Source organism: Haemorhous mexicanus, chromosome 13, assembly GCF_027477595.1.
Source record: "Haemorhous mexicanus isolate bHaeMex1 chromosome 13, bHaeMex1.pri, whole genome shotgun sequence".
NCBI classification, from domain to species: Eukaryota; Metazoa; Chordata; class Aves; order Passeriformes; family Fringillidae; genus Haemorhous; species Haemorhous mexicanus.
Genome location: NC_082353.1, coordinates 6,712,506 through 6,725,166, shown reverse-complemented (window position 1 = coordinate 6,725,166; position 12,661 = coordinate 6,712,506). Strand labels below are relative to the sequence as shown.

General features: G+C 43.1%; 1 protein-coding gene across 3 annotated transcripts in view; it reads right to left on the bottom strand.

The window, feature by feature from the left end:
- RORA (RAR related orphan receptor A) overlaps positions 1-12,661 on the bottom strand; it is a 350,533-nt gene that overhangs the window by 15,774 nt on the left and 322,098 nt on the right. For 2 of the 3 annotated variants that reach the window (XM_059858137.1, XM_059858139.1), the window contains 3 exons: positions 5,783-5,924; positions 3,701-4,096; positions 742-863 (listed from right to left, as the gene is read on the bottom strand). In XM_059858137.1, coding sequence (XP_059714120.1) covers positions 742-863; positions 3,701-4,096; positions 5,783-5,924 — 660 coding nt within the window. The remainder of the gene's footprint in view (positions 1-741; positions 864-3,700; positions 4,097-5,782; positions 5,925-12,661) is intronic. The other variant, XM_059858140.1, reaches the window with a different exon arrangement.

Sequence of the window (12,661 nt, the reverse complement as noted above, 5' to 3'; positions counted from 1 at the left end):
TAGGCATGAGTTTTTCCAGTGTTGAAAATAATGCAGAATGAAATCACCTAAAGTAGAAAAAACTGTACTCCGAAAGGTTAAATATTTTTCTGTAGAAATGAAAAATATGTTCAAAGAACAGTGTGCTTCAGCAGTGGTTCCCAAGGCCATTTTCCAAAAGTAGCCAATTGGTAGCAGCTTGTGGATGGAAGGCATGTTGGAAATAACACTGATTAGATCCTACAATACCCTGGTGGCATGGCAGCACTGTGCTGCTGCTCCACAGGTAAAACCCAAACACTGAGGGACAACTGGAGCATGAATCAGGATTACAGTGAACCCCGAAGGCTGGAAATGTGATGGAGCTCTGTGTTTATAAACTCCAACTAAAGCACAGCATGGGACATCATAAACTTCGTGGCTTCGGCTTTTGCTGTTGTTGATCCAGGACATTACAATTTAAGAGAAGAAAATAATGTGCCAATTAGGATTGAAAAAATTCCTATTATTTCCTATCCTTCTTTATCAGAAACAGCTTCTAGGAGAATGTCTTTGCCTTTTCCTATACCTGTAAAAATCAAAAATGCAAAAGATATCCTTACCATATTGCTGCTTTTGATTCTAGTGTATTATTTTTTTAAACACACAGAAATATACATTCCTGATAGTAAGGAGAAAGCAGTGAAAAAGTGAATTTTGCAGTGTGTTATGGAAACACCATGCTTTAAAGAAACCATGCCGTATCTTGGCATGCTTTTATACCTTGTTCTGATAGTTCTCAATTTCTTCCTGCAGAAAAGTTTGCCATGTTATCTGCTGTAACTCCTCTCTCAAGTACTGGCAAGTTTCCATGTGTGACTTGGAAATATTCTGTGCAAGATGTTCTAAAAGAAAGAGCAGAAAGCGACACGCGTTAGAAATGCAAAGCTATACCTTCAGACACGAGAAAAGCTCGTATATTTCCGTTGCAACAGGGGGAGGGGAGAGGGTGAGCTGAGGGAGAGAGCTGCTTTCCTTTGAGTTTCCCTGGAACCGGCTTCGGGAGGCGCAGCCATTTAAGGCCCGGCCGGAGGACGCGGCCGCGCCCGCAGCCGCCGGCAGAGGGCGCCGGTGACCCGAGGTTGGGCACCAGCGGCACAGCGGTGCCAAGGGGGGCACGGCCAGCGCGGGGCACACCCGTCACCGCACACCGGGCTCGGAGGGACAGCACGGACTACAGCCGCAGGAACCGGGGCAAGAAGCGGGGGGATGGACCCCTCGAGCGGGGGCACACAGCTGTCCGTGGACAAGGCCGTGCTGAACGCAGGACACATTAGGGACGGACAGAACGGCGCTGCCAGGCTGGCAGAGCTGCCAGTGCCAACGCTTTCCAACAGGGAAATACAGTTCTACACTGTCTAGCGTTCTCTCAGGCAGGACTCTGGTTGCATGAGACTGCCTGGGAGGGAAAAGTCCCCCCTTTTTTTTTTTCCTACTCTCATAAAATTTAAAAAATATCACAAAAATGCATCTAGTAGAGAATCCAGATGATTAAGATAACACACTAAAAAAATCCCTAACACAAGGGGTTGTTTTCCTTCAGCTTTAGAGTATCACCTAGTTTACTGCACATGATTTAAAAGTTCCATACAATGGTTTTATTCCAAATAGAATTATTTTCTGCTGCTATACTTGATGAAAAGATGCATAAGGCAGATTTACATTTTATTAATAAAACCTCGTTCCATAAATGTTTAGGAACACTTTCAAAAGCCTAAACAGAATTTAGATACCCAAGCTCCGCTTTTATTTAACTTCCCCTTTCCTACCCTGACCGTTCAGGTGGGCATGCTCTCCTATTTTAGCATGTGACAAGTAGACGTCTGGGGACTTGCCTCACACAATTCTGCTTTGTTTGACCACTGAAAATGAAGGCTCAAACCAAGGGGGAATGGTGGTCACTACAACATGGAGGTATTCTGAGGGACTGCAGTACTGGGTCTTCAGTGAAACTGGCTCAGTTTGCTAATGATCAAACCCAACTCTTCACAAACTGAGCTGCTGGACCAATGTCTGTCAGTAGTTTGATTAAGATATTGCCTGAAAATCCTTTAACATATAGATGAAGTAAAAGCAGATTACATGTGCTACCTGGGCAATCAGTGAGGTACATACAACACAACGTAATTCATACTTTGTCACCATAGCTTGGATGTATTTCAGAGCAATTTTTTTTTTAACAAGTGTGGAGTTAAAACACTTGTTCTTGGTAGCAGCAGCTGACAGCATGATCCCTGTGCCCTTGCAGAATGCAGGAGGTGAAATATTCCCATGTTATTCACAAACCTCCACCTCGCTTTGGGACTGTATTTTAGCACACACCTAAATATTTTCATTGTGCAGCCACACCTTTCTAAATTGAAACCTTCGTCTGGCAGACAAACATTCTTCAAACATTGTTCAGTAATGTTAATGCTGGGCACCCAAACCATGCTGTGCAGGGTTTAAATGAAGCACTATGTAAATAAAGGTAAGCAACAGAACAAACTTTGTTAGGCCAGTGCTCCAAACTCAACACCAGGCCTACAAAGGAAAAACCCTCTATTTATTTTTTCTGTGGGTTTAATGTAGATCTTTTTAATACCTTCCATGAGAAAATTAGCAGTCATTTCACTGAGACAAAGCTGGCAGTGCTGCCTTTGTCCTGACATTTTCTTCTCCTTTTTACCTATCTGAAATTATTTGAACTGATGCCAGACACAGTATTTTGGCTGTCAGGACAAATTTAATTGTAGAGAGCAGCATTCTGCAACATAAGGAAAATAAAAAGCAAGCTTCTTGTGACTTCCTCTCTGCAAAACTTCTCAAAAAACCATAAAATAAACCACACAAAATTTTAATGTGGAATACCTGATTTTTCGGAACTATTTTTAGGTTTTCATAATAAAATAATTAGAAAAAATGTTGCTTCAGCAAGTTTTAAGAATAAATTTTAAATGCCTGGCTGCTTACACAGGTAATGGAATCACGAAACCAGTTCTTTGATGTCCTGTTCTACTTTGTTTATAACCAGTGCACACAGCACACTCTAACTCCAGTCTCGGCTGTTGACAAGTCATACTTGTGGAATTCAGCCTTAGTGTAATCATTAAGGGAAAAGTTTAAAGTAAAATGTGCTAATTAATGTGATTGTTAAAAGGCTCTTAGAGAAATTATCACAACTTGCTACATTCAAAAATGTCCTTCAGTATCTGGGGCTAGATCATCTCCAATAAGTGACAAGAACTGCCCTCAGATTAGCCCAGTGCTTTTCTCAGGTAAAGAGCAGAAGAAAATCAGCCTCATCACTTTTTGTTAGGAGTAACAGTATTGAGGTAATGAAAGAGGAGATAAATTGTTAAAAAAGAATCTGCAAATAAAGAAACGCCCTGTTTTCTCATCACTAAAAATTAGCTTCTTCATCAGTATTCCCAGGGTTCTATCACAAGGATTGAAAGCAAAAGCAACACTGGTAGCACCAATCAACCCCAGTCCCCTGAGAGCTTTAGTCCAGAGCAGTAAGGAGTTCCCCATGTGCCCTGAGACAGATCAGGGTATTTACTGTGCACTTCACACAGCAATGCCCATCCATGCCCACAGCTCTACTGAAGCAGCATTCTCACTGTCACCTGCCTACATGTGCCACTTTAATCCAAAGGGTACTGTTAAGACAATTACAATGGAAGCTTTTCTCTCTCATTACCTAATTCTGCCATGGACACAGTTGGAGAGGTCTCCCCATTTGTAAAAGAACAATAAGGGAAGAAGCCCGATGCTGGTGTGTAGTCACATATTGGTTCTGGTTTGATTCCATTAATATCAAGACCCGACTGATCTGGAGAAGGCTGTATGTCTAAGTAGAAGCTGCTAACTGCAGAGTCTGCTTTGCTACCTTCAGGGGTATGCCCATCAATGTAATTACTGAGGTCGTCATGTAGCTCTGTTAGCCCATTGGTGGTGATATTGTATGTTGGTGTGAGTGGTTCTGCCTCTCCTGGCTGCTGCTGGTGATCCCGCTGCTGCTGCTGCATTCGGTGTTTCTGCACCTCGGCGTACAGGCTGTCCCTCTGCTTTTTTGACATTCGACCAAACTTTACAGCTGAAATACAGACACACAAGAGATTACATCTCTACACATCCACCACCGCCTTTTAATTGTGAGTCTTTCAACATTACATGGAAGGATACAGCACAAGCCCCAAATCTGCAGGATGGACAGACCTAAGAACCACTCCTCAGTTACAGGTACACAGCTGCAGCACCTGCTCTTTAAGAGACTGTCTTGACATGCCACCGAAATGGGCCATTACAAGTCACTGGTTTAGCTTAATTCATTAACTTTCCACTTCTGTGCTGGAAAGATTTTCTCTCGTATGTCCGTTGAGGTTGACAGGTGCATCTCTTCAGCATTCAAACCCTACCTAGAAAAGTAGAAGCTAAACCAGAACACATTGGCCTGAGACAACTGTCAGTTCCAACCAGCTGAACATTCATGCTCTGGAGTGAACCTGGAGTGTGGTGCCAACATGTGGGGGCTCTCTCAGTGTATCAAGAGCAAGCTTTACTGAGACTGGGACTAAAGCATATGGGAAGAACCACCAAACCTGCCACCAAAGCGCCTCTGCGGCCAGCAAAAATGCTTAGAAAATGAGTAATTGTTAAACCTATGTGTGTGTGTGTGCACACAAGTGCATGTGTCTATCTCCACAGCATTACCACAGCTTTGAGAAGCATTAGCTGTAAGCCAGCAGCAACTGATTTGGAGATTTCTAGGGAATTCTCAAGGATGCAGCATGGGATTTCAGGGACCTGTATCATTGTAAAAGCTTCATCCTTTAGAAAGGCAACTACTGCCTTCTGCTTTTCTAGAGGAAAGCAAGCATGTTGGAAGAAGTAGTCATTACGTGATCAACCGTTTCAGGTTTTTAGTCTCATGGCCAATAAAAAAAAAATAAAGACAATGTAATTCAAGAAGTAAATGTAAACTGGGAGCAATCTCCTTGATCAGGTCTCATGTACCTAGAGTAATGCGTATGTATTTGTAGAACATGCAGCACTGCTGTCACTGTGGCAGGGGAAAAGACTGAGTCAGATCTTCAAATGGGTAAGTGGTGGCAGCTCCGTTCCATCTGTGGGGGAGGCGTGCAAGTCTCAGCTGCAAAGCCAGTTCTGACTGAATTACATAAGCAACTGTTTGGCAGAGGCGGGCTTTCATCACTACTCAAGCTGCAATTTTGAGCTTAATATTTAACAGCACTGGAACATCTTTTCTTCAGAATTCTATCTTTGAAAAAACACAGCATTATTTTTTTCTTTGTATTTTTGCCATTATTCATTATACACATATTTAACTTCAGTCGATACTGGGAAGCAGTTCTGATCTGTACCCACGCACCAGGCAGTGCTACTCTCAACTACAGGAGGTCACTTAAGTTGGAGTGAATATACAGAGGAAGTATTAACATGAGAATAACAAAACTCCATCCTCAAGAAATAACCAGAGATAGAGCTGTTAACTGGGAACTATAATAGGTAAGTAAGAAAAAAGATAAATCTAAGAACTTTGTATATGCCCTGATTTGTATACATCTGAGTATACAGCAGCATCTAAAAACAAATGGCATACAACACAGAAAAATATGAAGCAGCACCTGAAATTCACTTGAGATCTGAACTGGGAGCCCAGTGCACAATTAGCATACAAATGCTGTTTTTGGTTGACCATCCACCACAGCACATGTTCTGTCAGTGTTTTGCAGCCAGGCCCCGAGCCAGCAGCGCTTACCATCCCGAGACATCCCCACAGCAAGGCATTTCTGTAAGCGACAGTGCTGGCAGCGGTTCCGGCTGGTCCGGTCGATCAGACAGTTCTTCTGCCGAGGACACGAGTATGTGGCATTGCTCTGCTGACTCCTCCTGAAAAAGCCCTGCCATGCCATGGCAAAACACAAGTCAAGGAGCTGTTAACTGATGGAGCAAATAACGACTCTTTATAAGGTAGTGTACTTAACAGAAAAGAAGTTCAAATGCTCCATAGTCAACTAAAGGAAGTTAAAACTAAAGGTTTGCTTGGCTTTTTTCCTCTCTTAGAAATAAACAAAAAACTAGCAAGACACAGTTCATTAAAAAAACGTTGTAACACATAAAGGAATTACACTTTTTATTCACTGATTTTACAGATCCCATATTACATATGGTACACCAGCTCTTTCCAAATGAGATAAAACTAACTATAAACCTTGATTTCCTATCTTTCCTGGGTTGTCACAGTTCTCCAAAATAGGGAGGATTCAACAGCTACCACCCTGTTCTGCTCTCTGGAGCGACAGTGGCAGGCTCTGATGTTCAGCCTTGCCAGTGTGTGTATGTGTTTAAAAATACACAGCACGACGCTGAACAGTTTCTCCTGCAAAGAACAATTTCTTAACGTGTTTTTTATAGACTCACAGAATCATTAAGATGGGAAAAGACCTCTAAGGTCATCAAGCCCAAACATGATCCCAGCACCACTGTGTTCACCACTAAACCCCAAGTGCCACATCCACAGGCCTTTTTGAACACTTCCAGGGATAGTGAGTCCACCATTTCTGTGGACAGTCTAATCCAATGCCTGCCTACCCTTTCAGTGAAGATTTTTCCCTAATATCCAACTGAAACTTGCCCTACTACACCATGAGGCCATCTTCTTTTGTGCTGTTGCTGGCTCCATGGGAAAAAAGCCTGGCCCCCACCCGGCTCCATCTTCCTATCAGGGAGTTGTAGAAAGTGAGGTGGTCACACCTGAGCCTTCTCTTCACCAGATTAAATAACCTCAGCACCTTCAGCTGTTCCTTATCAGACTTAAAACCACTAACAGACTTGTGTTCCAGACCCTTCCACTGCTCTGCTGCCCCTCTCTGGACCTACTCCAGCCCCTCAATGTCACTTGCCATGAGGTGGCCGAAACCAGACACAGCACCTGAGGTGCCTCAGTAGTGCCCAGGACAGAGGGATGGTCACTGCACTGGTGCTGCTGTCACCTACTGCTGCTATTGTGTGAGTCAGTTTGACGCTGACAGCCCATGTTCTGTTCAGTTCTGTGCAGGATTTAGATTCTTAAGGAGGGGAAAAGCTAAAGCACGTTTTATGATCTCTTTCCTGAGTAACCCCATCTCCAAAGCAAGCTGGAGCTGGAAGGCTACACACAGCTACAACTTTATTGTCTCCTCCAGAGAGGGGCATGTTATTAACCACTCTGCAGCTGTTTGCTTTGAAGTCCATTTCATCCTTTTGCCACAGACTGCCCAAACATAAGCTGCTGTGTGTGTAATACCTACTTCACAAGGATTCTGCAGAGATGTAGTCATTCTAAAGAGGCATTTGAGAGCAGTGAGCACACTATTTTAGTTTTATGTTGCCACATAATGAATTAATTAACAGTGCTGGAAAAAAAAAAAAGCTTCTTGGAAAGGCTGGGCACCTTTTAATTAAAGCTGGACTTTTACCAATTTGTTATTTACTCAGAGGTTTCCCTCTGGAGTCCCTCAGCACATGCACAGATACTTGGTGAAGCAAACAAAGGAAGGACTTCTGCATGACAAGTCTCAAGTATTCAAGTAGTTCCTATCAAAGTGGCTGCAGACAGTAACATGGCAAAACACTGAGACAAAGCCCCTGCTCAGTCTTAGCAGGAAGGCACCAGTTTTTGTTGGTTACACTCCTTGTATTAAAGCTTTACTAGGGAAACACAGAATATTAGGGGAAAAAAAAAAGAAATGGAAGATGCTGTCTTTAATTCTGTTTTCCTGTAGGTAATTTGTTATCCTTTTTTTCTGGTCTTTGTTTCTATATGACTGAAGTTTCAGCCGCTTTTTTCGTGTTTGTCAATAGATAATTGTCACTCTGACTGAAAGTATTGCACATATTGAGCTCCAACTGAATGCATTTCACCCTGTAATAATGATTCAACCTGAAACACCATGCAAATGTCTACCATTCCAACCTCACAACTGATCCCTCCAGAGAAACCAACTCTTGGTAAGTAGATAGATTCATTTCCAGTTCTGGGAGCACCATCACCATCTGGAGTCTGTCACTGGTGCAAGTACAAGTGTGTTCACCACTAAACTCCAAGTGCAATGCCATTCACCAGAAAAAAAGGATGAGGGACTGAGCTGGCCAGTGACTGGTCAAGGTTCTGCATCAGTCCCTGAAAATTTCAGTTCTCCAAACACTCTTCTAGTTGCACCAAATGACATGCTCACACATGAGCTGCATGAAACCCTCTGCCACCTCTGAGATTGTGCAAGTCAGCCAAAACAGTATGTGAAACCAACATGTCCCAATAACCTCAAGGATCCATATGTTTTCCTTTAGCTGAGATATATATATATGTACACTGATTCTGAATTGCCACTTCGGCATATTTTATTAAGAATAGCCTTGTCAAGCTGAGGATTATTTTTAGTATTATAATGGAGAAAATACTGGCCTTTTTCCTTTTCCAGATTTTCCCTAGAGACACAGCTGCTCAATACATTTTAGTGTACAATATATCAGCTAAGTTACAGCTTGAAGCTAAATTTCCAGTAGAGCAGAAATGCCTGAACCCAGGCCTTTAAAAGCACTTGCACTTTACAAACCAGAGGTACAGTAAATTGCTTTTAGAAACAAACCCAAGAAAACATCAGCAGTAGGTAAAAGAAAGAAGAAACATTGCCACAAACTTCAAAAGCTAATCTAAACTTGTCCAGAGCTCAGAAACACAGGTATCTGACACGTGGGAGTGAATTGACAATGAAGGTCAAGTGAGGATTTTTTTGTTCCATGGTGCTGTCATTTACTTGTGAGTTTTGTAAGCTTTTGGTGGTCCTTGGGCTTTCACATCACTGTAAGACACGTGGGGAAGCCCCTATTACAGGAGCATTCTCTAAGTACCTACAGTTTCTTTCTAGGCTTTTTCTCTCCTTTATTAAAAGGAGAACACACTATTCTGTTGTTCTATTCCCTCTTTTGCCAGAGGCACAGAGCTGGCTATAATTTTTCCACCAGGAAGGAGGAGGTGGATGCATCCTTGGTACACGTGTATATGTTCAAGCCTTATGCAAGCCAGCCCAGGCCACATGCTTTTTATTGCCTGCATGTTTACAGCCATTACTTCATGTGACCTAATGGGCCAAGGCAGAGCCACCCCTCCTGATGGAGCACACAGACAAAGCTGGTGCTGCACTGAAGCAGCCCCAGTGTCAGAGCACTCTGGCCCCACGGCACACCTGGGCCAAGTCTCGGCCCCTCCTGATGGCAGAACAAAGATCCAGCCCCAGCCACCCAGCTGTGCACATTGCCTTTCCTGCAGATGGATCCACTTGGTGCCAGAAGAGCAGAGCACACAACAAGCCACAGCTTGGTCCCTGTGTTTCAGCCTCCTGTTTATACCAACACAGTCTATGGGTGTTCGTTCACTGCCACGAAATCAGGTTTGGGGAAAAAAGAGCACAGGAACTTTTCATCTGCAAGTCAGTTGGAATAACAACTTGTTAAAAAAGGACTTTGAAATGTAAATAGCAGTTTTTGCAAAGTCTATTAATAGTTTCAGTGACTCCTCTGCTCAGCAGCTCAGCACTGCAGACGTTGGTGTCTGAGCTGGCTCCTGAGCCAGCTGTGCTTCCCTCGTGTCCCCAGTGGCACCGCACACGCTCCCTCTGCACCGCGCATGGGCTGAAACACTGAGCTCATGTTTGGTCTTTTGACAAATTTTCATTTAATGAATTGATTCCTACAGTTCATTAACATACCCACTTCCACTTCTGTATACACATATGTCTTAATTAGCTGCTCATTGGCTGTTTAATTACAAGAAAACAGCTGACAGCTGCCTTGCTGCATCCTAATGGCAGACGTTTTGGAATGACTGTATGCGAGCCTGTGACAACAAAGGCTTATTCATAATCCCATGATTTATGGCTAATACTTAAAGACTTCCACGTATCATTAAGTTTTGCAATATTCTGAGCAATTAACAATTAGTTGGGGGGGAGTAATTATTTTGCTGTTTTCTAAAGCAAACCAACACAAATTTTCTTCAAAGAAACATCAGAAAAATACACTGTGATACAAAAGACAGGCAAACATTCAAATTGGATTTTTAACCCTTTTATGACCACCAGCACGTATTTTAGTTGTAAACGTAGGAGACTGCTCCGACAATACTGTTTAATAAACTGTGTTAATAAAGACCAAGACATAGTGTCACTGAAAACAGCAAAACCATTCAGCTTTACATCAGAAATAAAGACAGGAGTGAGCTGTGTTTGTCAACAAATGAAAGCAAGATGGGCAGGGACAGACACCAACTATTGTCTCCTGGAGAACCCGGACAGTTACAATGAACAAGATCATCTGAGGTCTTAAAAGACACAAGAGACAAAAGCCAGTACTTATAAATCTTCTGATAAGCATCTGAAATGCCCAGAAATGCCCTGCACGAGGGGTTTTGTTAGACCAGCTACATGCAGCCAGGTTAAGAGAGGGATTGCTACTGCCCTGGTGGATCACCTGGGCATGAACTATTGACAGCAAAACCAAGTAACTGCATCTGCAAAATAAATTATAGAGTTCATTGTATGACCATGTGGAACTGAATTCAACTTTAGCTAGGAGACAAGAACATGGATGTGTACAAACCAGTTTCCTTTCCCAGCATGGTCCTTCCTGTAGCATAAAAGGTTGTTAATGGGTTCCCACAGCTAATGGTTGAGTGAAGTGCTCCATACAGATACCAGTTCTGTCAGTAGCGCTCCTGCAACTACCCTCTCTTAAAAAAATTATTTTTAATTTATTAAAAAAAATATTTTTAATTTTATTTGTAATGAGACACAGAAGACTTCCTAGATAAAGTGTAAAATACAGCCTGGCTAAAGCCTCAAATTTTCAGTTAAGGGGGAGATGCTGAAGGGGTATTAAATTTTACTTTTTAAAAGGCAGATTCAAATTGAGCTAAATAGGCTGAGGGGTCGGGAGTACTCAAAGCCTTTGAAAACACTGCCACGAACTTCATAAGAACAGCTAGCAACATCATAGCAAGGTAGGAAGTGAAAACTTCCCAAAAAACACTAATGGGTTTTTACTACAAATCTTCAAGTCTAGCTATGTGAAATGCAATGTAACAACTCAACCTGGTCAGAACACTTTGAACTCTGTGAAATGTAAGGGCTGCAAAGTGACAGAAGAGCAACAGGATCAGCACCAGTCAATCTGACAAGAGCAGGTCTGTGATTTCATCCCTGATACAGACTAAGTTTTGAATAAATTGTATTTCTGTTGTTTATCAGTATTTACAGAGAAACATTTAAGTTAACATTAGGATTAAGTAACATTAAAGTTCAAACCAAACTGTAATGAAACCAGTCCAAGCTGAAAACACCCCACTTTGCTGTGGCTGTTGCTGCCTGTAGATCATTCCTGACAGGCTTGGCTTGAGGGCAGCAGCACAGCTGTTCCCTCCTGACAGCCACAGCCCTGCTCCTGCCATCTGATGCACGTGGGTGGGTCTGTGGCACCTGTGCAGAACCTCACCGACTTCTCTGGGACTGTGCAGGGCACTGGCTGCAGGAGCCAAAGCACAGGACTGGGAATGAGCTCTTTGTAGCCAGGTACTTTTTACAAAGGAAGCTTTAGCACAACATGAAGAGCAACATAAGCATGCTCAAACTTGCAGTAGTCACAGCCACAGAAAAGCTGGGAAAAGAAAGCCATACCAATCCACACCTGGCTGCTTTGGCAGGAGCCAAGCTATGCCAACCTTTTCACCAGCCAAAATAGTTCTGTTGGGTGAGACTTTGTTGACAGTACTGTGGAAGAGTGTAGCACAAGAATCCAGAGAATCCAGAACCCACAGCCACAGCAGGTCATTTTAAATGCTGCCTAGGCCATGATCATGTCAACTCTTCCTGTGACTTGTGCCCACTAGCAGTACCCCAGGCTGTCACTTGCACATCATCATCTGGGCTCTGGCATTAAAGAAGACTGAGCTTCTCAAAGGAAGATAACTAAGTTAATATTAACTGGCTTTAAAATTCTGTCTGAAATTGTATGGCTACAAAACTTCACTGTGCTCCTTTAGGAGGAGAAAATGCCTAAATCATTCACTGGGCCACTCTTACTTCTCACCTTCTGCCTTCAAGGTTCAGAGGGGTTTCAGTGTGCTGAGCTCCCCTGCCTGCCTGCCCTCCCTTCTGCCCTTCTCACCAGCTGACCCTTCCGGTGGAATCCTCAGAAGCAGAGGACTGCACAGAGCTCCAAGAGAACTTGATTTATACAGCACTTGAAGGAAAACCAGTTGTTTAAAACACAGGATACTGCACACACATTTCTCACTAAGTGCATGAAGATGAAGGAAGGAAAACACAGCTGGCAGCTTCCCTGTCCCTGGGCTCCTGCTCTGCAAGAAGCCCCATGTGGGGAGGCCCAGCCAAGCTCCAGCACCACGTTAACCCTGCTGTGTCTGCACTGAGGTTTGGAGGTCTCTCTCCCAGGTACTCTGGTCCCAAATCATTTAAAGATTAAAGAGCTCGCAGACCCTGAACACAACTTGATCCTTGACAAGACAGTCAAACAGCAGAATTCTCAGAACAAATGTCTGCACTTCCCACAGCTGAAATCTGACAAAGACTGCTTAACAACATAA